The sequence below is a fragment of the Pseudophryne corroboree genome, chromosome 11 (assembly GCF_028390025.1).
Source record: "Pseudophryne corroboree isolate aPseCor3 chromosome 11, aPseCor3.hap2, whole genome shotgun sequence".
Lineage (NCBI taxonomy): Eukaryota > Metazoa > Chordata > Amphibia > Anura > Myobatrachidae > Pseudophryne > Pseudophryne corroboree.
Genome location: NC_086454.1, coordinates 146,250,496 through 146,272,360, shown reverse-complemented (window position 1 = coordinate 146,272,360; position 21,865 = coordinate 146,250,496). Strand labels below are relative to the sequence as shown.

The 21,865-nt window shown below is 48.7% G+C and overlaps 1 protein-coding gene and 1 long non-coding RNA gene across 4 annotated transcripts in view; one reads left to right on the top strand and one right to left on the bottom strand.

The window, feature by feature from the left end:
* Positions 1–11,410, bottom strand: part of OTUB1 (OTU deubiquitinase, ubiquitin aldehyde binding 1) — a 75,959-nt gene extending 64,549 nt beyond the window's left edge. Inside the window, exons 1-2 of one of the 3 annotated variants that reach the window (XM_063944928.1) lie at positions 11,305–11,410; positions 931–992 (exon numbers count right to left, since the gene is read on the bottom strand). In XM_063944928.1, the coding sequence (XP_063800998.1) occupies positions 931–992; positions 11,305–11,347 (105 nt within the window). In that variant the 5' untranslated portion in view covers positions 11,348–11,410. The remainder of the gene's footprint in view (positions 1–930; positions 993–11,304) is intronic. The other 2 variants (XM_063944926.1, XM_063944927.1) reach the window with 2 other exon arrangements.
* A 76-nt stretch (positions 11,411–11,486) lies between these two features.
* On the top strand, positions 11,487–21,138 carry LOC134969165 (uncharacterized). The gene is made up of 2 exons (XR_010189419.1): positions 11,487–11,699; positions 20,901–21,138. It is a non-coding gene; the product is annotated as an uncharacterized LOC134969165 (long non-coding RNA).
* The last annotated feature ends 727 nt before the right edge of the window (positions 21,139–21,865 follow it).

Below are 21,865 nucleotides of genomic sequence, written 5' to 3'. Positions count from 1 at the left end.
AGATGCAGCTCCAGGACGGGAACATTTACTCTAAATGGCGCCCAGGGGCTGGGGGAGGGGCTACAGGTCAGAGCCTTATCCCCTTGCTGGACTTCACCACCGGGTGCTGCGGGCCTTAATAAAATGGATTATAGCCTAATCTGACCTGTGCCCTTGCCCTGGTGGTCTAGTGGGGTCCTCGTACTGCCAGTGTCCATGCCAGCGTGCGTGGCCCACCTCCTAATAGCCGCAGCAGATCGCGATTTCCAGCAGGTCCCGCCTGGGGGACCCTCTTACCTCCTCCCTGAGTGTGGCCACGCGATCCCGGAGAACTTCGGTTAGTGTGTGCGCCCTGGGTGAAGAACCGGAGCCTACGCTGTAAATACCCGGCAACCAGGGACGTGGGAGTATACAGCGCCGCTGGGAGAGGTGATGGAGCTGCAGCAGGAGATATCAGAATGATATCTAGCACTAGAGTGCCTCTGCTGCAGCCCTTAAAGTCTTCTGTCTTCTTTAAAATAGCTCTTCTTAGGGCTGCTGGAGCAGCCCTGTTAGCTGCCTGCACTGCAGGCACCAACTTACAAACTGAGCTCCTGTGCACTGAGGCGGGGTTATAGAGGAGGTGGCGCTGAGCATCTTGGGAACAGTCAAAGCTTTAACCTGTTGGTGCCTCGGATAAAGATCCTACTCTACACCCTGATGTTATTCCCTGTGGAATTCCAGTGTACCCCACTGCAGAAATACTGGTTGCTTTTCCATGTAGCCCAAAATAGCTTTATTTTTACACGGCAATTTAGAATTTGGTTTGGACACGCCTCTTCCTAAATCTCTCTACACAATTTAAATCTGCCCCACCAGCATGGATTGTCTCTATTTGGCTTTACTCCCAACTCCGAATCAGCCCCATAGGGCAAGATCACCTCAGACTGTCAGTAAGCGTGTCACACTAACCTCTTGCTGTATACGGTCCTGCTGGGCGATGATCGCTTCATCATAAGTGAGGCAATTTACACCTGGAAGTAGTACACAGGTTAAGCATATTACAGTTAATAAGTCCAGGTATAAAGCCAATAAAGGCAGGCAAAATATCCCTTCTAGCTAGATACTACACAATTTAGAATGTTATAAACAGTGCTATGTACAGAAATAATTGGACTGGACTTGTCTCCTCCATACACAAATTTAGTGGATGTAATTACTTTGCTGCAAGCTCATCTGCTGGGAACCAGTGACCTCACAAGGCACTACCTAAAAATCATGAGACCCTAATTGTATTCATGATTTACAAGTTGCAAGCAAAAACTGCATTAGCATCACTGTCTTACAGATCAAGGGTCATGTTCCCATGGGTTCCTTCCCACATTTTAAAAACATTAGATTAATGGCATTCTGAATAAAAAAAGTTCCAACAGGGCACAGACTGAGGTCAATGACAAATACTGACTGTGCATCTCTGCATAATAATGGTGGCGCTAAATAAACAATAATAAATGAATATTCAGCAAACAAAATGTAAAATATACACTGTGTAGGTGACTAGTACACTTTACCCAGTTTCCCTGTCCAAATGATTTAGAAATGCAATATCATGTTTCATTAGTATAACCAGGGTGTGCCTGTGTTTAGTATTCTTTACAGCATGGGTCTTCAACCTGTGGCCCCCCAGCTGCTGTGAAACTACACATCCCAGCATGCCCTGCCACAGTTTTCCTATTGAGGTATGCTAAAACTGTGGCAGGGCATGCTGGGATGTGTAATTCCACAGCAGCTGGAGGGCCACAGGTTGAAGACCCATGCTTTACAGGCTACTAGGCAAAATCCCATTTCATAAGATTTCTGCATTTGCCTTACAATAAGAAAGCAAACTGATCACGGTAGGTATTTCAAAGCAAAAACAAGAATATATCAGGTGATCTAAACCTTTAGTAATTTAATTATATAGAAGGAATGCTTCTGATGAAACCAGCACCATTACTGAGGAAAGTCATCAGAAAATGTTAGTTCTAAAGAATCTTTATAAAGTACTTTATTTAATCATCACAACTTCTTCCGACTGAATATGGACTCTGGAGTGTCAATGCTCTCCATGTACACTGTTCTGTGAGTTCATAAACAAAGAGTCGCCCGATTATGTCCATTCAGCATAAAGGATGGATAATTATACTTAACACAGTGGGTTAATACGCAATGGGGCCAATTCAATTGTTGCCTGTACTCACTGCTGCGTGTCTATAATAATATGCGTCTATCGGAGCTATTCAATTGTTTCCCTGATTGATGCCCATTGCCTGTAAATTCGCCTGACGGCTCCAGGTTTAGCAGCACAAAACATCTAAACCCGTCTAAATCGCTAGATTGGGCTTCCAAAGTCCGGGTTTGGCCGCCCAAACTACACACTTTAACACATTTTTTCCTTCCACCTCTGGAGGCTGCGAGGAAAGAAAAAAAAAGTGACTGTAGCGGCTAAGGGGCATCTATTGGAAAAACAATTGAATAGCTCCACTAGATTTCCATTAGCATAGATGGTTTACGTACATCTCCGATGGTGTGAGCTGTACTCATGCACAGATTATGCATTACACATGTTCAGATCATGTACTGTGATATCGCAGGCAGTGCCCCCCTTAAGCTGGGGGTGGACGGTGTAGCGACGGGCAGCGTTCTCAAAAACAATGCCATGTCGGACCTGTTCTCAAAAGCTTGCCATGGCCAATGTGTATGTCTTCCATTGCAGCTTCACTGGCCCCGACAGCATGAAAACACCGGCCATCGTGAATAACCTATGGGATACTCAGATGACCGATGTTAACGTAGAGGGATCCCATGCTATGTCTTTGGATGCATCAGCAGATCACCAAAGCTTGCAGTGGGCATTGTTCTACACCAGCCTTCTGCTGCTTTTACATATTCCAGTATGGATGCTTCAATATCCCAGCACCGGGATACCGACACCTATTCTCCACTTGGGGTGTCCACAACACCCCTGGAGGAAGAATAAATAGCGTGGTGCACCACTGTGCCCGCAGAGTGGCGAGTGCAACGACCCAGCAAGGGGCTCTTTTGCGCTTGCCCCACTGCCGGGCATTCCGACTGCTGGGATGACAAGCACCGGTATATCTATACCATAGGTTCTCAAACTCGGTCCTCGGGGGCCCACACAGTGCATGTTTTGCAGGTAACCCAGCAGGTGCACAGGTGTATTAATTACTCACTGACACATTTTAAAAGGTCCACAGGTGGAGTTAATTATTTCACTTGTGACTCTGCGAGGAGACCTGCAAAACATGCACTGTGTGGGGTCCTGAGGACTGAGTTTGAGAACCTGTGATTTATACCAACCCTTTCAGTACAGCTGCTGTGCTATAGCGTCTATCACTGAATCCATCCCCATGGCTGGTAGCCTAGGACTGCTATTAATGCAGTGCATGGTCATTTCACTCTCTCACACACTACTCTACAAGAAATCTACCATCTTATGCTGCCAATTCTCTAACGCAGCACTTCTCAAACGGTGTGTTGCGACACCTTAGTGCAGTGTTTCCCAACTTCAGCCCTCAAGTCACACTAGCAGTACAGGTTTCAAGGATACCCATGTTTGAGCACAGATGGTAAAAACAAAACAACTGAGACACTAATTAAGTTACTTGTGCTCAAGTATGGCAGTCATTAAAACCAGGACTGTTAGTGTGCCTTGAAGACTGAGGTTGGGAAACACTGCCCTAGAAGCTTTGACATCTTGAGATTATGGGGGGTATTCAATTGAAGTCGGAAACTATCGTCTTGTCGGAAGTTTCAAACTTGTTTAGGTCGGAAGGGGTTCCGACCTATTTAATGCCGGCTGTTTTTCCGAAAAGTCAGGAATTTTGAATTGTCAGAAAGCACGATCGGCGGCCACGTGTGTTGTCGGAAACGCAGCTAAATCCTGTCGGATTTGGCCGCTCATTGAATACTCAGATGTCGGCTCCTTTCCGTCAGAAAGGATCCGATATCTATTGCATATACCCCTAAAAGCGCATGTGTTCTACTCCAATTAGAGTCAATAGTAAAATGGAGAGGATACTAACCATCATTAGTGTTCACTCTAGGAGTGAAAATAAGAATTTACTTACCGATAATTCTATTTCTCGTAGTCCGTAGTGGATGCTGGGGACTCCGTAAGGACCATGGGGAATAGCGGCTCCGCAGGAGACTGGGCACAAAAGTAAAGCTTTAGAACTACCTGGTGTGCACTGGCTCCTCCCCCTATGACCCTCCTCCAAGCCTCAGTTAGGATACTGTGCCCGGACGAGCGTACACAATAAGGAAGGATTTTGAATCCCGGGTAAGACTCATACCAGCCACACCAATCACACCGTATAACTCGTGATCTAAACCCAGTTAACAGCATGATAACAGAGGAGCCTCTAGAAAAGATGGCTCACTACAGCAATAACCCGATTTTTTGGTAACAATAACTATGTACCAGTATTGCAGACAATCCGCACTTGGGATGGGCGCCCAGCATCCACTACGGACTACGAGAAATAGAATTATCGGTAAGTAAATTCTTATTTTCTCTAACGTCCTAAGTGGATGCTGGGGACTCCGTAAGGACCATGGGGATTATACCAAAGCTCCCAAACGGGCGGGAGAGTGCGGATGACTCTGCAGCACCAAATGAGAGAACTCCAGGTCCTCCTCAGCCAGGGTATCAATTTTGTAGAATTTTACAAACGTATTTGCTCCTGACCAAGTAGCTGCTCGGCAAAGTTGTAAAGCCGAGACCCCTCGGGCAGCCGCCCAAGATGAGCCCACCTTCCTTGTGGAGTGGGCATTTACAGATTTTTGGCTGTGGCAGGCCTGCCACAGAATGTGCAAGCTGAATTGTACTACAAATCCAACGAGCAATAGTCTGCTTAGAAGCAGGAGCACCCAGCTTGTTGGGTGCATACAGGATAAACAGTGAGTCAGATTTTCTGACTCCAGCCGTCCTGGAAACATATTTTCAGGGCCCTGACAACGTCTAGCAACTTGGAGTCCTCCAAGTCCCTAGTAGCCGCAGGCACCACAATAGGTTGGTTCAGGTGAAACGCTGAAACCACCTTAGGGAGAAACTGAGGACGAGTCCTCAATTCCGCCCTGTCCGAATGGAAAATCAGATAAGGGCTTTTACAGGATAAAGCCGCCAATTCTGACACGCGCCTGGCCCAGGCCAGGGCCAACAGCATGACCACTTTCCATGTGAGATATTTTAACTCCACATATTTAAGTGGTTCAAACCAATGTGACTTTTGGAACCCAAAAACTACATTGAGATCCCAAAGTGCCACTGGAGGCACAAAAGGAGGCTGTATATGCAGTACCCCTTTTACAAACGTCTGAACTTCAGGGACTGAAGCTAGTTCTTTTTGGAAGAAAATTGACAGGGCCGAAATTTGAACCTTAATGGACCCCAATTTCAGGCCCATAGACACTCCTGTTTGCAGGAAATGTAGGAATCGACCCAGTTTAATTTCCTCCGTCGGGCCTTACTGGCCTCGCACCACGCAACATATTTTCGCCAAATGCGGTGATAATGTTTTGCGGTTACATCCTTCCTGGCTTTGATCAGGATAGGGATGACTTCATCCGGAATGCCTTTTTTCCTTCAGGATCCGGCGTTCAACCGCCATGCCGTCAAACGCAGCCGCGGTAAGTCTTGGAACAGACAGGGTCCTTGCTGGAGCAGGTCCCTTCTTAGAGGTAGAGGCCACGGATCCTCCGTGAGCATCTCTTGAAGTTCCGGTTACCAAGTCCTTCTTGGCCAATCCGGAGCCACGAATATAGTGCTTACTCCTCTCCATCTTATCAATCTCAGTACCTTGGGTATGAGAGGCAGAGGAGGGAACACATACACTGACTGGTACACCCATGGTGTTACCAGAGCGTCTACAGCTATTGCCTGAGGGTCCCTTGACCTGGCGCAATACCTGTCGAGTTTTTCCCAACGGTTTATAATCATGTGGAAGACTTCTGGGTGAAGTCTCCACTCTCCCGGGTGGAGGTCGTGTCTGCTGAGGAAGTCTGCTTCCCAGTTGTCCACTCCCGGAATGAATACTGCTGACAGTGCTATCACATGATTTTCCGCCCAGCGAAGAATCCTTGCAGCTTCTGCCATTGCCCTCCTGCTTCTTGTGCCACCCTGTCTGTTTACGTGGGTGACTGCCGTGATGTTGTCCGACTGGATCAACACCGGCTGACCTTGAAGCAGAGGTCTTGCTAAGCTTAGAGCATTGTAAATGGCCCTTAGCTTCACATAAATATCCTGAAGTGATGTCTCCAGGCTTGACCATAAGCCCTGGAAATTCCTTCCCTGTGTGACTGCTCCCCCGCCTCGCAGGCTGGCATCCGTGGTCACCAGGACCCAGTCCTGAATGCCGAATCTGCGGCCCTCTAGAAGATGAGCACTCTGCAACCACCACAGGAGGGACACCCTTGTCTTTGGTGACAGGGTTATCCGCTGATGCATCTGAAGATGCGACCCGGACCATTTGTCCAGCAGGTCCCACTGGAAAGTTCTTGCGTGGAATCTGCCGAATGGGATTGCTTCGTAGGAAGCCACCATTTTACCCAGAACCCTTGTGCATTGATGCACTGAGACTTGGCTCGGTTTTAGGAGGTTCCTGACTAGCTCGGATAACTCCCTGGCTTTCTCCTCCGGGAGAAACACCTTTTTCTGGACTGTGTCCAGGATCATCCCTAGGAACAGAAGACGAGTCATCGGAACCAGCTGCGATTTTGGAATATTGAGAATCCAATAGTGCTACACCGACCTCCAACTGTTCCCTGGATCTTACCCTTATCAGGGAATCGTCCAAGTAAGGGATAACTAAAATTCCCTTCCTTCGAAGGAATATCATCATTTCGGCCATTACCTTGGTAAAGACCCGGGGTGCCGTGGACCATCCATACGGCAGCGTCTGAACTGATAGTGACAGTTCTGTACCATAAACCTGAGGTACCCTTGGTGAGAAGGGTAAATTGGGACATGAAGGTAAGCATCCTTGATGTCCCGAGACATCATGTAGTCCCCTTCTTCCAGGTTCGCAATCACTGCTCTGAATGACTCAATCTTGAATTTGAACCTCTGTATGTAAGTGTTCAAAGATTTTAGATTTAGAATCGGTCTCACCGAGCCGTCCGGCTTCGGTACCACAACAGTGTGGAATAATACCCCGTTCCCTGTTGCAGGAGGGGTACCTTGATTATCACCTGCTGGGAATACAGCTTGTGAATGGCTTCCAAAACTGTCTCCCTGTCAGAAGGAGACATCGGTAAAGCAGACTTTAGGAAACGGCGAGGGGGAGACGTCTCGAATTCCAATTTGTACCCCTGAGATATCACCTGAAGGATCCAGGGGTCTACTTGCGAGTGAGCCCACTGCGCGCTGAAATTCATTGAGACGGGCCCCCCACCGTGCCTGATTCTGCTTGTAAAGCCCCAGCGTCATACTGAGGGCTTGGCAGAGGCGGGAGAGGGTTTCTGTTCCTGGGAACTGGCTGATTTCTGCAGCCTTTTTCCTCTCCCTCTGTCACGGGGCAGAAATGAGGAACCTTTTGCCCGCTTGTCCACGAAAAGACTGCGCCTGATAATACGGCGTCTTCTCATGTTGAGAGGCGACCTGGGGTACACACGTGGATTTCCCAGCGGTTGCCGTGGCCACCAGGTCTGAAAGACCGACCCCAAATAACTCCTCCCCTTAATAAGGCAATACTTCCAAATGCCGTTTGGAATCCGCTTCACCTGACCACTGTCGTGTCCATAACCCTCTACTGGTAGAAATGGACAACGCACTTAGACTTGATGCCAGTCGGCAAATATTCCGCTGTGCATCACGCATATATAGAAATGCATCTTTCAAATGCTCTATAGGCAATAATATACTGTCCCTATCTAGGGTATCAATATTTTCAGTCCGGGAATCCGACCACGCCAACCCAGCACTGCACATCCAGGCTGAGGCGATTGCTGGTCGCAGTATAACACCAGTATGTGTGTAAATACATTTTAGGATACCCTCCTGCTTTCTATCAGCAGGATCCTTAAGGGCGGCCATCTCAGGAGAGGGTAGAGCCCTTGTTCTTACAAGCGTGTGAGCGCTTTATCCACCCTAGGGGGTGTTTCCCAACGCACCCTAACCTCTGGCGGGAAAGGATATAATGCCAATAACATTTTAGAAATTATCAGTTGTTATCGGGGGAAACCCACGCATCATCACACACCTCATTTAGTTTCTCAGATTCAGGAAAACTACAGGTAGTTTTTCCTCACCGAACATAATACCCCTTTTTGGTGGTACTCGTATTATCAGAAATGTGTAAAACATTTTTCATTGCCTCAATCATGTAACGTGTGGCCCTACTGGAAGTCACATTTGTCTCTTCACCGTCGACACTGGAGTCAGTATCCGTGTCGGCGTCTATATCTGCCATCTGAGGTAACGGGCGCTTTAGAGCCCCTGACGGCCTATGAGACGTCTGGACAGGCACAAGCTGAGTAGCCGGCTGTCTCATGTCAACCACTGTCTTTTATACAGAGCTGACACTGTCACGTAATTCCTTCCAACAGTTCATCCACTCAGGTGTCGACCCCCTAGGGGGTGACATCACTATTACAGGCAATCTACTCCGTCTCCACATCATTTTTCTCCTCATACATGTCGACACAAATGTACCGACACAGCACACACACAGGGAATGCTCTGATAGAGGACAGGACCCCACTAGCCCTTTGGGGAGACAGAGGGAGAGTTTGCCAGCACACACCAGAGCGCTATATATATACAGGGATAACCTTATATAAGTGTTTTTCCCCTTATAGCTGCTGTATTGTTAATACTGCGCCTAATTAGTGCCCCCCTCTCTTTTTTAACCCTTTCTGTAGTGTAGTGACTGCAGGGGAGAGCTAGGGGAGCTTCCCTCCAACTGAGCTGTGAGGGAAAATGGCGCCAGTGTGCTGAGGAGATAGGCTCCGCCCCTTTTTCGCGGACTTTTCTCCTGCTTTTTTATGGATTCTGGCAGGGGTTAAAATTCATCCATATAGCCCTGGGGGCTATATGTGATGTATTTTCGCCAGCCAAGGTGTTTTTATTGCTGCTCAGGGCGCCCCCCCCTAGCGCCCTGCACCCTCAGTGACCGAAGTGTGAAGTGTGCTGAGGAGCAATGGCGCACAGCTGCAGTGCTGTGCGCTACCTTGGTGAAGACAGGACGTCTTCTGCCGCCGATTTTCCGGACCTCTTCTGTCTTCTGGCTCTGTAAGGGGGCCGGCGGCGCGGCTCTGGGACCCATCCATGGCTGGGCCTGTGATCGTCCCTCTGGAGCTAATGTCCAGTAGCCTAAGAAGCCCAATCCACTCTGCACGCAGGTGAGTTCGCTTCTTCTCCCCTTAGTCCCTCGATGCAGTGAGCCTGTTGCCAGCAGGTCTCACTGAAAATAAAAAACCTAAAACTAAACTTTTCACTAAGCAGCTCAGGAGAGCCACCTAGTGTACACCCTTCTCGTTCGGGCACAAAAATCTAACTGAGGCTTGGAGGAGGGTCATAGGGGGAGGAGCCAGTGCACACCAGGTAGTTCTAAAGCTTTACTTTTGTGCCCAGTCTCCTGCGGAGCCGCTATTCCCCATGGTCCTTACGGAGTCCCCAGCATCCACTTAGGACGTTAGAGAAAAGGGGCAGGGCGCCGGACTCCGGGGGCACATGTGCGCGCGCGCGACGAAGCCGCGCGCACGTCCGAAATGGGGGCGCGGCCACGCAAATTAGGGGGTGTGACCACGCCTCCGTCATTTTAGGGGGCGGGGCGGCCCACAGACGCTACTATAGAGAGTGTCTGCGGCCGGCGACGTCACTGTTGGGGGCGTGCCCAGCACCTCCGTCGGTGCTGGGCTTCCCCCAGCCCTCTCCCAATGCGTGAATGGATGCCGCGCGCATGCGCACGGAATCTATACACGCCGGGAGGGCAGGGAGCGGGCGGCTGTTCTAGCAGGGCGCCGCAAAAGGGGCAGGGCGGGTTTTGCCTGTTAAAAAACGGGCAGGGCGCGGCGCCCTGCTAAAACAGCCTAGAGTGAACACTAATCATTGGCAAGCCAACATGTCATTAATGCAAATGCTTCAATAGCAAAAGATAATATTAATTTCACATGCATCACATTTAGGCAAAAATCTAGCATCATCGCCTTGATGGTTGGCTGTGCACTTGTCAGCCAATTATGGTACAGCCGACATCACAAGTTTTACCTTGTGGGGTGCAAGGGAAATCTTACAATGTCTGTGGATGCTATGTTTTGTTCCAGAATAATATAATATGACGATGTTGATGAATTGAATAACCCTTCCCTCCCTTACATTGCACTTCATTCATGCATTTGGCATTGATGGCTGTGACTTGTTGTATATTCTTGTTTATGCTGCTTTCTCTCATGTGACCCGGGAATTTGCTGGGTCTATCACGCCTAGCAAAGCTCCGTGACCCTGATCCCATGTCGTTTGCATTCAGACCTACCTAAATCCAGGGTTGACGTGCGTTCACAAGCGAAAACTCAGAATTTAGGTGCTAGTGTGAAAGGGGTATTATTTTCACTATAACAAATTTACTTTGTCTTACCTCACTCATTCTCCTACTTGGGTGTTTGATGTTACTGTCTAAATGTTTCTCGTGTTTTCTCTAGTATGTGAAGTTTAATCATTAAAAAAAAAAAACTAACCACCATCTGTCATATTATATATGTACATAAATTATGGAGAAGTTGCATCTCCCTCATAAGGCTGAGATAATTAATGCCTGTGTGGTGTGGCACATTTATGCAAATCATGTCTTTCACTGGGTGCGCCTATATAATTAGATGCACCATGGGTGGAAATGAGCACATGCAATGCTTTAAAGTAAACATTTTACTGTACGGTGATATTTGCAGTCAGTATGTAGGGGGGGCGACATCCGTATAAATAACTGCACAACACAAAAAAAAAAGTCATGGATAGTGACAAGAAATGTGACTGCACAATCCCTGCACTAAGTACAATCACCCTCATTACAGGTGCCTGATTCTGCACTGCATGAGCTACTAGTGGACCTATAGCGGGGATGAGAGTGTATACATAGATAGCGCTGAGTGAGAGCCACATGCACCATACACAAAGCAGCAGCAGCAGCAGCCCCGGGAGCAAAGTGTATACAGACTGCAGTGATGAGTGCCTGACACAGGCAGACACGGATAGCACAATACGTATGAATGGATCTGGCAGCTTTGTGTCATCCGCCGCTATATTGCTACGTGTGGATGTGCTGAGGTGCCCCCAGCGTCTCGCCTCACCATCGCACTCAGTCTGCTGCCGCACAGATTCCTCAGCCGCCATCTTTACTCAGTCCAGGCCACCGCTTCCTATCACTTCCGGGCGACCACAGACCGGAAGTCCCGCCTTTATTTTACCAATGTGCGCCGGATACCGCTAGCTGTCGCTGTGGAAACTGCATCATCTACCCCCACCAATCACTGAGTCTGCCCGCCCAGTGCCGTGCCTAACGTGAATTCAGTGGACTGACGACTCTCATTTTGCCGACCTTGCCGCAGGGTGTGCACCGTGTTCTGGGTGATTTAGCAGCATGTCCTCTGCCATGGCTCGTCTCTTCCGGCTGCCCGGCCTGTCCCAGGTCGTCTCCCGCAGGGGTCTGGCTTCCAAAGCGCCCCATAGTGGAATGAGCGCCACGGTAAGTTCCAAGTCCTTTTCCGCGGGCTGGATCCTGCCAGTAAGTCTGTAGGGCAGGCCCTGTGCTTGCAGTGCGGGTCCCCAGGGTAGTGAGTGCGGCGCTCAGCTAATCCTTTCCTGTACCTGCACGCTGTCAGATGCCGGTCACTGGGAAAGCTGCTTCTATGTTATATCATTTGCCAATGGCCATAAGCCGAGCTGCCCTATGCCTACTGATCTGTTGCTTGCTGACATTACTGCTCTGTTATCCCAGTCTGCACTACTGGCTCTCACCTAGATAGAGTGTGTAGGTAGGGATCGGATGTAACCTGGTCTGATAACAAAGACCTGTATTCTGCTGTATTGCAGGGATCATGTTTCCAGTAACTGCTCCTCACTGAGCTGTAATGCAAGTGGAAGTGCATAGCATCAGTCATCTGTGTTGCATAAGGAAGCAATTAAGGAGGTCTGCGTTACTGTGGTCTGGCTAGGGTGTGCAGTCATAACGTCGACATCTAACAAATGTTGACCTGTTCTAGTGAAAATGTCAACAGTAGGGATGGCCATCGGTGCTACTGCCATTGATGGTTACCATAGATGGCAATGGTGAGTCAAACCATCGATGGCAGCTAAGTATTCTGTGCATAGCCATCAATGGTTTTGCCATTGGAGTTTATGTGCATGTGTGGGGTGCTTGCACTTCGGTGTAAGGGGCGGGGCTGAGCTGTGAGTGACGGCTCAGCCTGTTAAAGAGGAGGGACAGTCTATTCCCGGCACTTACACATAGTGTAAGCCGTAGGCTGCGCAAGGTTGCTGGCTGACAGGCTAGCAGCGCTGCGCAGCAACAGTCAGCCCTAAAATCAAAAGGTGGGGATAAAAACCATTGTGCATGCAGTTACCATCAATGGTGCATAACCATCTGGTTATACACCACCAATGGTAAAATTATTTCTCTGACGTCCTAGTGGATGCTGGGGACTCCGTAAGGACCATGGGGAATAGACGGGCTCCGCAGGAGACTGGGCACACTATAAGAAATATTTGGTACTATCTGGTGTGCACTGGCTCCTACCTCTATGCCCCTCCTCCAGACCTCAGTTAGATTTCTGTGCCCGGCCGAGCTGGATGCACACTAGGGGCTCTCCTGAGCTCCTAGAAAGAAAGTATATGTTAGGTTTTTTATTTTACAGTGAGACCTGCAGGCAACGAGGGGGCGGCGGGCAAAATAACCACAATATATAGCCCCAGAGGCTATATATGTGATAATTACCCCTGCCAGAATCCATAAAAAAGCGGGAGAAAAGTCAGCCGAAAAAGGGGCGGAGCCATCTCCCTCAGCACACTGGCGCCATTTCTCCCTCACAGCTCCGCTGGAAGGAAGCTCCCTGGCTCTCCCCTGCAGTCTACACTACAGAAAAGGGTAAAAAAAAGAGGGGGGGCACAAATTTGAGGCGCAGTAAATATTATAGCAGCTATAGGGGACATAATTCAGTTAGTCCCTGCATTATATAGCGCTCTGGTGTGTGCTGGCATACTCTCTCTCTGTCTCCCCAAAGGGCTTTTGTGGGGTCCTGTCTCCTTTAAGAGCATTCCCTGTCTGTGTGTGCGGTGTGTTTCGGTACGGCTGTGTCGACATGTTTGATGAGGAGACTTATGTGGAAGCGGAGCAGATGCCTATAAATGTGATGTCACCCCCTGCGGGGCAGACACCTGAGTGGATGGACTTATGAAGGAATTACGTGCAAGTGTCGACTCCTTACATAAAAAATTTGACGACATGCCAAATGCGGGACAGCCGGCTTCTCAGCTCGTGCCTGCCCAGGCAATTCAAAGGCCATCAGGGGCTCTAAAATGCCATCTACCTCAGATGGCAGACACAGATGTCGACACGGATACTGATACCAGTGTCGACGACGATGAGTCAAATTTAATGTCCACTAGGGCCATTCGTTGCATGATTGAGGCAATGAAATTGGTTTTACACATTTCTGATATAAACCCAGGTACCTCAAAAAAGGGTATTATGTTTGGGGAGAAAAAACTGCCAATAGTTTTTCCCCCATCTGAAGAATTAAATGAAGTGTGTGAAGAAGCGTGGGCTTTTCCTGATAAAAAATTGGTGATTTCAAAAAAATTACTAATGGCGTTCCCTTTCTCGCCAGAGGATAGGTCACGTTGGGAAACTCCCCCTAGGGTGGATAAAGCGCTCACACGTTTGTCTAAAAAGGTGGCACTACCGTCTCCGGATACGGCCGCACTAAAGGAACCTGCTGATAGAAAGCAGGAGGCTATCCTAAAGTCTATATATACACACACTGGTGTTATACTGAGACCAGCTATTGCTTCAGCGTGGATGTGCAGTGCTGCTGCTGCTTGGTCAGATTCCCTGTCAGAAAATATTGACACCCTGGACAGGGACACTATATTGCTAACCGTAGAGCATATAAAAGACTCAGTCTTGTACATGAGAGATGCACAGAGGGAGATCTGCCGGCTGGCATCTAGAATAAGTGCATTGTCCATTTCTGCTAGGAGAGGCTTATGGACTCGGCAGTGGACAGGGGATGCAGATTCTAAAAGGCACATGGAAGTTTTGCCTTATAAGGGTGAGGAGTTATTCGGGGATGGTCTCTCAGACCTTGTTTCCACAGCAACAGCTGGGAAGTCAGCATTTTTGCCCCATGTCCCCTCACAGCCTAAGAAAGCACCGTATTATCAGGTACAGTCCTTTCGACCCCAGAAAAACAGGCGGGGAAAAGGCGGGTCCTTTCTGTCTAGAGGCAGAGGAAGGGGAAAAAAGCTGCACCACGCAGCAGGTTCCCAGGAACAAAAGTCCTCCCCCGCTTCTTCCAAATCCGCCGCATGACGGTGGGGCTCCACAGGCGGAGCCAGGTACGGTGGGGGGCCGTCTCAAAAATGTCAGCGATCAGTGGGTTCGCTCACGGGTGGATCCCTGGATCCTTCAAGTAGTATCTCAGGGGTACAAGCTGGAATTCGAGGCGCCTCCCCCCCGCCATTTCCTCAAATCGGCCTTACCGACAACTCCCTCGGGCAGGGAGGCTGTACTAGAGGCAATTCACAAGCTGTATTCCCAGCAGGTGATAGTCAAAGTACCCCTACTTCAACAAGGACGGGGTTACTATTCCACACTGTTTGTGGTACCGAAACCGGACGGTTCGGTGAGACCCATTTTAAATTTGAAATCCTTGAACACATACATAAAAAGATTCAAGTTCAAGATGGAATCGCTCAGGGCGGTTATTGCAAGCCTGGAGGAGGGGGATTACATGGTATCCCTGGACATCAAGGATGCTTACCTGCATGTCCCAATTTACCTTCCTCACCAGGAGTACCTCAGATTTGTGGTACAGGATTGCCATTACCAATTCCAGACACTACCGTTTGGACTGTCCACGGCACCGAGGGTGTTTACCAAGGTAATGGCAGAAATGATGATACTCCTTCGAAAAAAGGGAGTTTTAATTATCCCGTACTTGGACGATCTCCTAATAAAGGCGAGGTCCAGGGAGCAGTTACTGGTCGGAGTAGCACTATCTCGGGAAGTGCTACAACAGCATGGCTGGATTCTAAACATTCCAAAGTCACAACTGGTTCCTTCCACACGCTTACTGTTCCTGGGGATGATTCTGGACACAGAACAGAAAAAAAGTGTTTCTCCCGCAGGAGAAAGCCAAGGAGCTGTCATCTCTAGTCAGAGACCTCCTAAAACCAAAACGGGTATCGGTGCATCACTGCACACGAGTCCTGGGAAAAATGGTGGCTTCATACGAAGCAATTCCATTCGGCAGGTTCCATGCAAGGACCTTCCAGTGGGACCTCTTGGACAAGTGGTCGGGATCGCATCTTCAGATGCATCAACTGATAACCCTGTCTCCAAGGACCAGGGTGTTTCTACTGTGGTGGCTGCAGAGTGCTCATCTTCTAGAGGGCCGCAGATTCGGCATACAGGACTGGGTCCTGGTGACCACGGATGCCAGCCTTCGGGGCTGGGGCGCAGTCACACAGGGAAGAAATTTCCAGGGACTTTGGTCAAGTCAGGAGTCGTCCCTACACATAAACATTCTGGAACTGAGGGCCATTTACAGTGCCCTAAGTCAGGCAAGGCCCCTGCTTCAAAACCAGCCGGTTCAGATCCAATCAGACAACATCACGGCAGTCGCCCATGTAAACCGACAGGGCGGCACAAGAAGCAGGGTGGCGATTGCAGAAGCCACACGGATTCTCCGATGGGCGGAAAATCACGTACTAGCACTGTCAGCAGTGTTCATTCCGGGAGTGGACAACTGGGAAGCAGACTTCCTCAGCAGACACGACCTACACCCGGGAGAGTGGGGACTTCATCCAGAAGTCTTCCTACTGTTAGTAAACCGTTGGGAAAGGCCACAGGTGGACATGATGGCGTCCCGCCTCAACAAAAAGCTAAAGAGATATTGCGCCAGGTCAAGGGACCCTCAGGCGATAGCTGTGGACGCTCTAGTGACACCGTGGGTGTACCAGTCGGTTTATGTGTTCCCTCCTCTGCCTCTCATACCAAAGGTACTGAGAATAATAAGAAGGCGAGGAGTAAGAACGATACTCGTGGTTCCGGATTGACCAAGAAGAGCTTGGTACCCGGAACTTCAAGAAATGTTATCAGAGGACCCATGGCCTCTACCGCTCAGACAGGATCTGCTACAGCAGGGGCCCTGTCTGTTCCAAGACTTACCGCGGCTGCGTTTGACGGCATGGCGGTTGAATTCCGGATCCTAAAGGAAAAGGGCATTCCGGAGGAAGTCATTCCTACGCTGATAAAAGCCAGGAAAGAAGTAACCGCAAACCATTATCACCGCATTTGGCGAAAATATGTTGCGTGGTGTGAGGCCAGGAAGGCCCCTACAGAGGAATTTCAGCTGGGTCGTTTTCTGCACTTCCTACAGTCAGGAGTGACTATGGGCCTAAAATTGGGTTCCATTAAGGTCCAGATTTCGGCTCTGTCGATTTTCTTCCAGAAAGAACTGGCTTCACTGCCTGAAGTTCAGACTTTTGTAAAGGGAGTGCTTCATATTCAGCCCCCTTTTGTGCCTCCTGTGGCACCTTGGGATCTCAATGTGGTGTTGAGTTTCCTAAAATCACATTGGTTTGAACCACTTAAAACAGTGGATCTGAAATATCTCACGTGGAAAGTGGTCATGTTATTGGCCTTGGCTTCGGCCAGGCGTGTGTCAGAATTGGCGGCTTTGTCATGTAAAAGCCCTTATCTGATTTTCCATATGGATAGGGCAGAATTGAGGACTCGTCCCCAGTTTCTCCCTAAGGTGGTATCAGCTTTTCACTTGAACCAACCTATTGTGGTGCCTGCGGCTACTAGGGACTTGGAGGATTCCAAGTTACTGGACGTAGTCAGGGCCTTGAAAATTTATGTTTCCAGGACGGCTGGAGTCAGAAAATCTGACTCGCTTTTTATCCGGTATGCACCCAACAAAATAGGTGCTCCTGCTTCTAAGCAGACTATTGCTCGCTGGATTTGTAGCACAATTCAGCTGGCGCATTCTGCGGCTGGATTGCCGCATCCTAAATCAGTGAAAGCCCATTCCACGAGGAAGGTGGGCTCATCTTGGGCGGCTGCCCGAGGGGTCTCGGCTTTACAACTTTGCCGAGCTGCAACTTGGTCAGGGGCAAATACGTTTGCTAAATTCTACAAATTTGATACCCTGGCTGAGGAGGACCTTGAGTTCTCTCATTCGGTGCTGCAGAGTCATCCGCACTCTCCCGCCCGTTTGGGAGCTTTGGTATAATCCCCATGGTCCTTACGGAGTCCCCAGCATCCACTAGGACGTCAGAGAAAATAAGAATTTACTCACCGGTTATTCTATTTCTCGTAGTCCGTAGTGGATGCTGGGCGCCCATCCCAAGTGCGGATTGTCTGCAATACTTGTATATAGTTATTGCCTAACTAAAGGGTTATTGTTGAGCCATCTGTTGAGAGGCTCAGTTATATTTCATACTGTTAACTGGGTATAGTATCACGAGTTATACGGTGTGATTGGTGTGGCTGGTATGAGTCTTACCCGGGATTCAAAATCCTTCCTTATTGTGTCAGCTCTTCCGGGCACAGTATCCTAACTGAGGTCTGGAGGAGGGTCATAGTGGGAGGAGCCAGTGCACACCAGGTAGTTCCAAATCTTTCTTATAGTGTGCCCCGTCTCCTGCGGAGCCTGTCTATTCCCCATGGTCCTTACGGAGTCCCCAGCATCCACTATGGACTACGAGAAATAGAATTACCGGTGAGTAAATTCTTATTTTAACATCGGCTATAGACAATCGATGATTTTGAATCATTGATGGTCGATGGCCATCCCTAGTCAACAGCGTACGGTCTCGGGGACGGCTTAAAAGAGGAGACGGCCGGTTCCCAGGTCCCTTCCTCTCTGCAATGCTGTAGAATCTGGCTTTGTGGGAACATGGTGTCTTCACCTTGTTCCCAGGGGAATTCTCTACTCTGCATATGCATATTACTGGAAAAATGTCCGGCGCACCACTTTCCCTGTGATTTCTGCAGCACTGAGCTGTTGCGGGACTGCAGAGAGGTAAGTATAACTAAACATGGGTGTGTGACGTTTGCACCCTACACCCATATAGATAAGTCTTTGGTGTCAATGTTAGGCACACCTGAAACCTTGATTGTCAATATTGTGCTCGTGTTGACATATTTTGGTGACATTATGGCCATGTTGACTTAATATACTGAACCCCTGGCTTGGGATTGCTGATGAGAAGGCTCACTTGCATTGTATTAATGATAGAAATTTGGTAAGCCTTTCTGTAGGATCTCCAGGTCTGATGTGACTTCTTGTAAAGGGGTTTCCTTTGTCAGACACCTAGCACAAGTGAACTACTTTGTTTACAATGTTTTTCTTACTACTGTTCTAGATATATATTCTTTTTCTCTAACGTACTAAGTGGATGCTGGGGACTCCGTAAGGACCAAGGGGAATAGCGGCTCCGCAGGAGTCTGGGCACAAAAGTAAAGCTTTAGAACCACCTGGTGTGCACTGGCTCCTCCCCCTATGACCCTCCTCCAAGCCTCAGTTAAGATTTTGTGCCCGAACGAGAAGGGTGCACACTAGGTGGCTCTCCTGAGCTGCTTAGTGAAAAGTTTAGTTTTAGGGGGAAAAACTCAACAGTATTGCGCCAGGTCAAGGGACCCTCAGGCAATAGCTGTAGACGCTCTGGTAACACCGTGGGTGTACCAGTCAGTGTATGTGTTCCCTCATCTGCCTCTCATACCCAAGGTACTGAGATTGATAAGATGGAGAGGAGTAAGCACTATATTCGTGGCTCCGGATTGGCCAAGAAGGACTTGGTAACCGGAACTTCAAGAGATGCTCACGGATGATCCGTGGCCTCTACCTCTAAGAAGGGACCTGCTCCAGCAAGGACCCTGTCTGTTCCAAGACTTACCGCGGCTGCGTTTGACGGCATGGCGGTTGAACGCCAGATCCTGAAGGAAAAAAGGCATTCCGGATGAAGTCATCCCTATCCTGATCAAAGCCAGGAAGGATGTAACCGCAAAACATTATCACCGCATTTGGCGAAAATATGTTGCGTGGTGCGAGGCCAGTAAGGCCCGACTGAGGAAATTCAACTAGGTCGATTCCTACATTTCCTGCAAACAGGAGTGTCTATGGGCCTGAAATTGGGGTCCATTAAGGTTCAAATTTCGGCCCTGTCAATTTTCTTCCAAAAAGAACTAGCTTCAGTCCCTGAAGTTCAGACGTTGTAAAAGGGGTACTGCATATACAGCCTCCTTTTGTGCCTCCAGTGGCACCTTGAGATCTCAATGTAGTTTTTGGGTTCCAAAAGTCACATTGGTTTGAACCACTTATATCTGTGGAGTTAAAATATCTCACATGGAAAGTGGTCATGCTGTTGGCCCTGGCCTGGGCCAGGCGCGTGTCAGAATTGGCGGCTTTATCCTGTAAAAGCCCTTATCTGATTTTCCATTCGGACAGGGCGGAATTGAGGACTCGTCCTCAGTTTCTCCCTAAGGTGGTTTCAGCGTTTCACCTGAACCAACCTATTGTGGTGCCTGCGGCTACTAGGGACTTGGAGGACTCCAAGTTGCTAGACGTTATCAGGGCCCTGAAAATATGTTTCCAGGACGGCTGGAGTCAGAAAATCTGACTCGCTGTTTATCCTGTATGCACCCAACAAGCTGGGTGCTCCTGCTTCTAAGCAGACTATTGCTCGTTGGATTTGTAGTACAATTCAGCTTGCACATTCTGTGGCAGGCCTGCCACAGCCAAAAATTTGTAAATGCCCACTCCACAAGGAAGATGGGCTCATCTTGGGCGGCTGCCCGAGGGGTCTCGGCTTTACAACTTTGCCGAGCAGCTACTTGGTCAGGAGCAAATACGTTTGTAAAATTCTACAAAATTGATACCCTGGCTGAGGAGGACCTGGAGTTCTCTCATTTGGTGCTGCTGAGTCATCCGCACCCTCCCGCCCGTTTGGGAGCTTTGGTATAATCCCCATGGTCCTTACGGAGTCCCCAGCATCCACTTAGGACGTTAGAGAAAATAAGAATTTACTTACCGATAATTCTATTTCTCGTAGTCCGTAGTGGATGCTGGGCGCCCATCCCAAGTGCGGATTGTCTGCAATACTGGTACATAGTTATTGTTACCAAAAAAATCGGGTTATTGCTGTAGTGAGCCATCTTTTCTAGAGGCTCCTCTGTTATCATGCTGTTAACTGGGTTTAGATCACGAGTTGTACGGTGTGATTGGTGTGGCTGGTATGAGTCTTACCCGGGATTCAAAATCCTTCCTTATTGTGTACGCTCGTCCGGGCACAGTATCCTAACTGAGGCTTGGAGGAGGGTCATAGGGGGAGGAGCCAGTGCACACCAGGTGGTTCTAAAGCTTTACTTTTGTGCCCAGACTCCTGCGGAGCCGCTATTCCCCTTGGTCCTTACGGAGTCCCCAGCATCCACTACGGACTACGAGAAATAGAATTATCGGTAAGTAAATTCTTATTTTTTTTTTTTCTTGCTGTGGCTTTGAAGGGTTGGAAAGATAATCTGTGTATGAGGCAATGAATGCACGTTAGCAGCTGCAAATACACAAACGTCTATTGAAGCAGTGTCTAGTCCTATCTCCTTACTGACTGGAATCAGTCAGTGTATTGTTGGTAACCTAATAGTCTGTTTTCTGTTTTACAGGACACCATTATTGGTCTCAGTGCGTTCATGGCCTGCTTCCTGATACCATCTGGTTGGATCCTGGCCAATCTGGAAAACTATAAAAAGAGGGACTGATTCTGCCCACTCCAACCCACTTTGCCACATTCCACTTCCAGCATGGGCAAGATTACAGTGGTACGCTGGTACTAAACGCACATAGTTACTTGAGATCAAGCAGTCTGTTACATTAAAGATATGTTTACAATCCTACAACAAATCTTGTGTATTATTTTTTTTTTCTTCTTCCAATATCTCATTCACCTAAGTTTAGAAATTAGAGGGTCCACAAATACATTTTGGAAGTTGTCTGTGTTAATCGGATGTGTGCATGCCTTTTTAAAATGTTAGTTTTCTAGTATAAAGTATAGCTCTGGCATGTGCCTGTCTTGGCCTGAAACAGATTAGCTGCAGCTGCCTTTCTCTGGTTTCAGCAGTCTAACCAGTAATGGAAAGCAGTATGACAGGTAAAGGCAATCCTTGCATTGTTCCAGAGTCAGTATCAAAACAGAGACTAATCAGAAGGGATAAAATAAGATTTTACTTACCGATAAATCTATTTCTCGTAGTCCGTAGTGGATGCTGGGGACTCCGTCAGGACCATGGGGAATAGCGGCTCCGCAGGAGACAGGGCACAAAAAGTAAGCTTTTAGGATCACATGGTGTGTACTGGCTCCTCCCCCTATGACCCTCCTCCAAGCCTCAGTTAGGTACTGTGCCCGGACGAGCGTACACAATAAGGAAGGATCTTGAATCCCGGGTAAGACTCTGCAGCACCGAATGAGAGAAACTCCAGGTCCTCCTCAGCCAGGGTATCAAATTTGTAGAATTTTACAAACGTGTTCCCCCCTGACCACGTAGCTGCTCGGCAAAGTTGTAAAGCCGAGACCCCTCGGGCAGCCGCCCAAGATGAGCCCACCTTCCTTGTGGAATGGGCATTTAGAGAT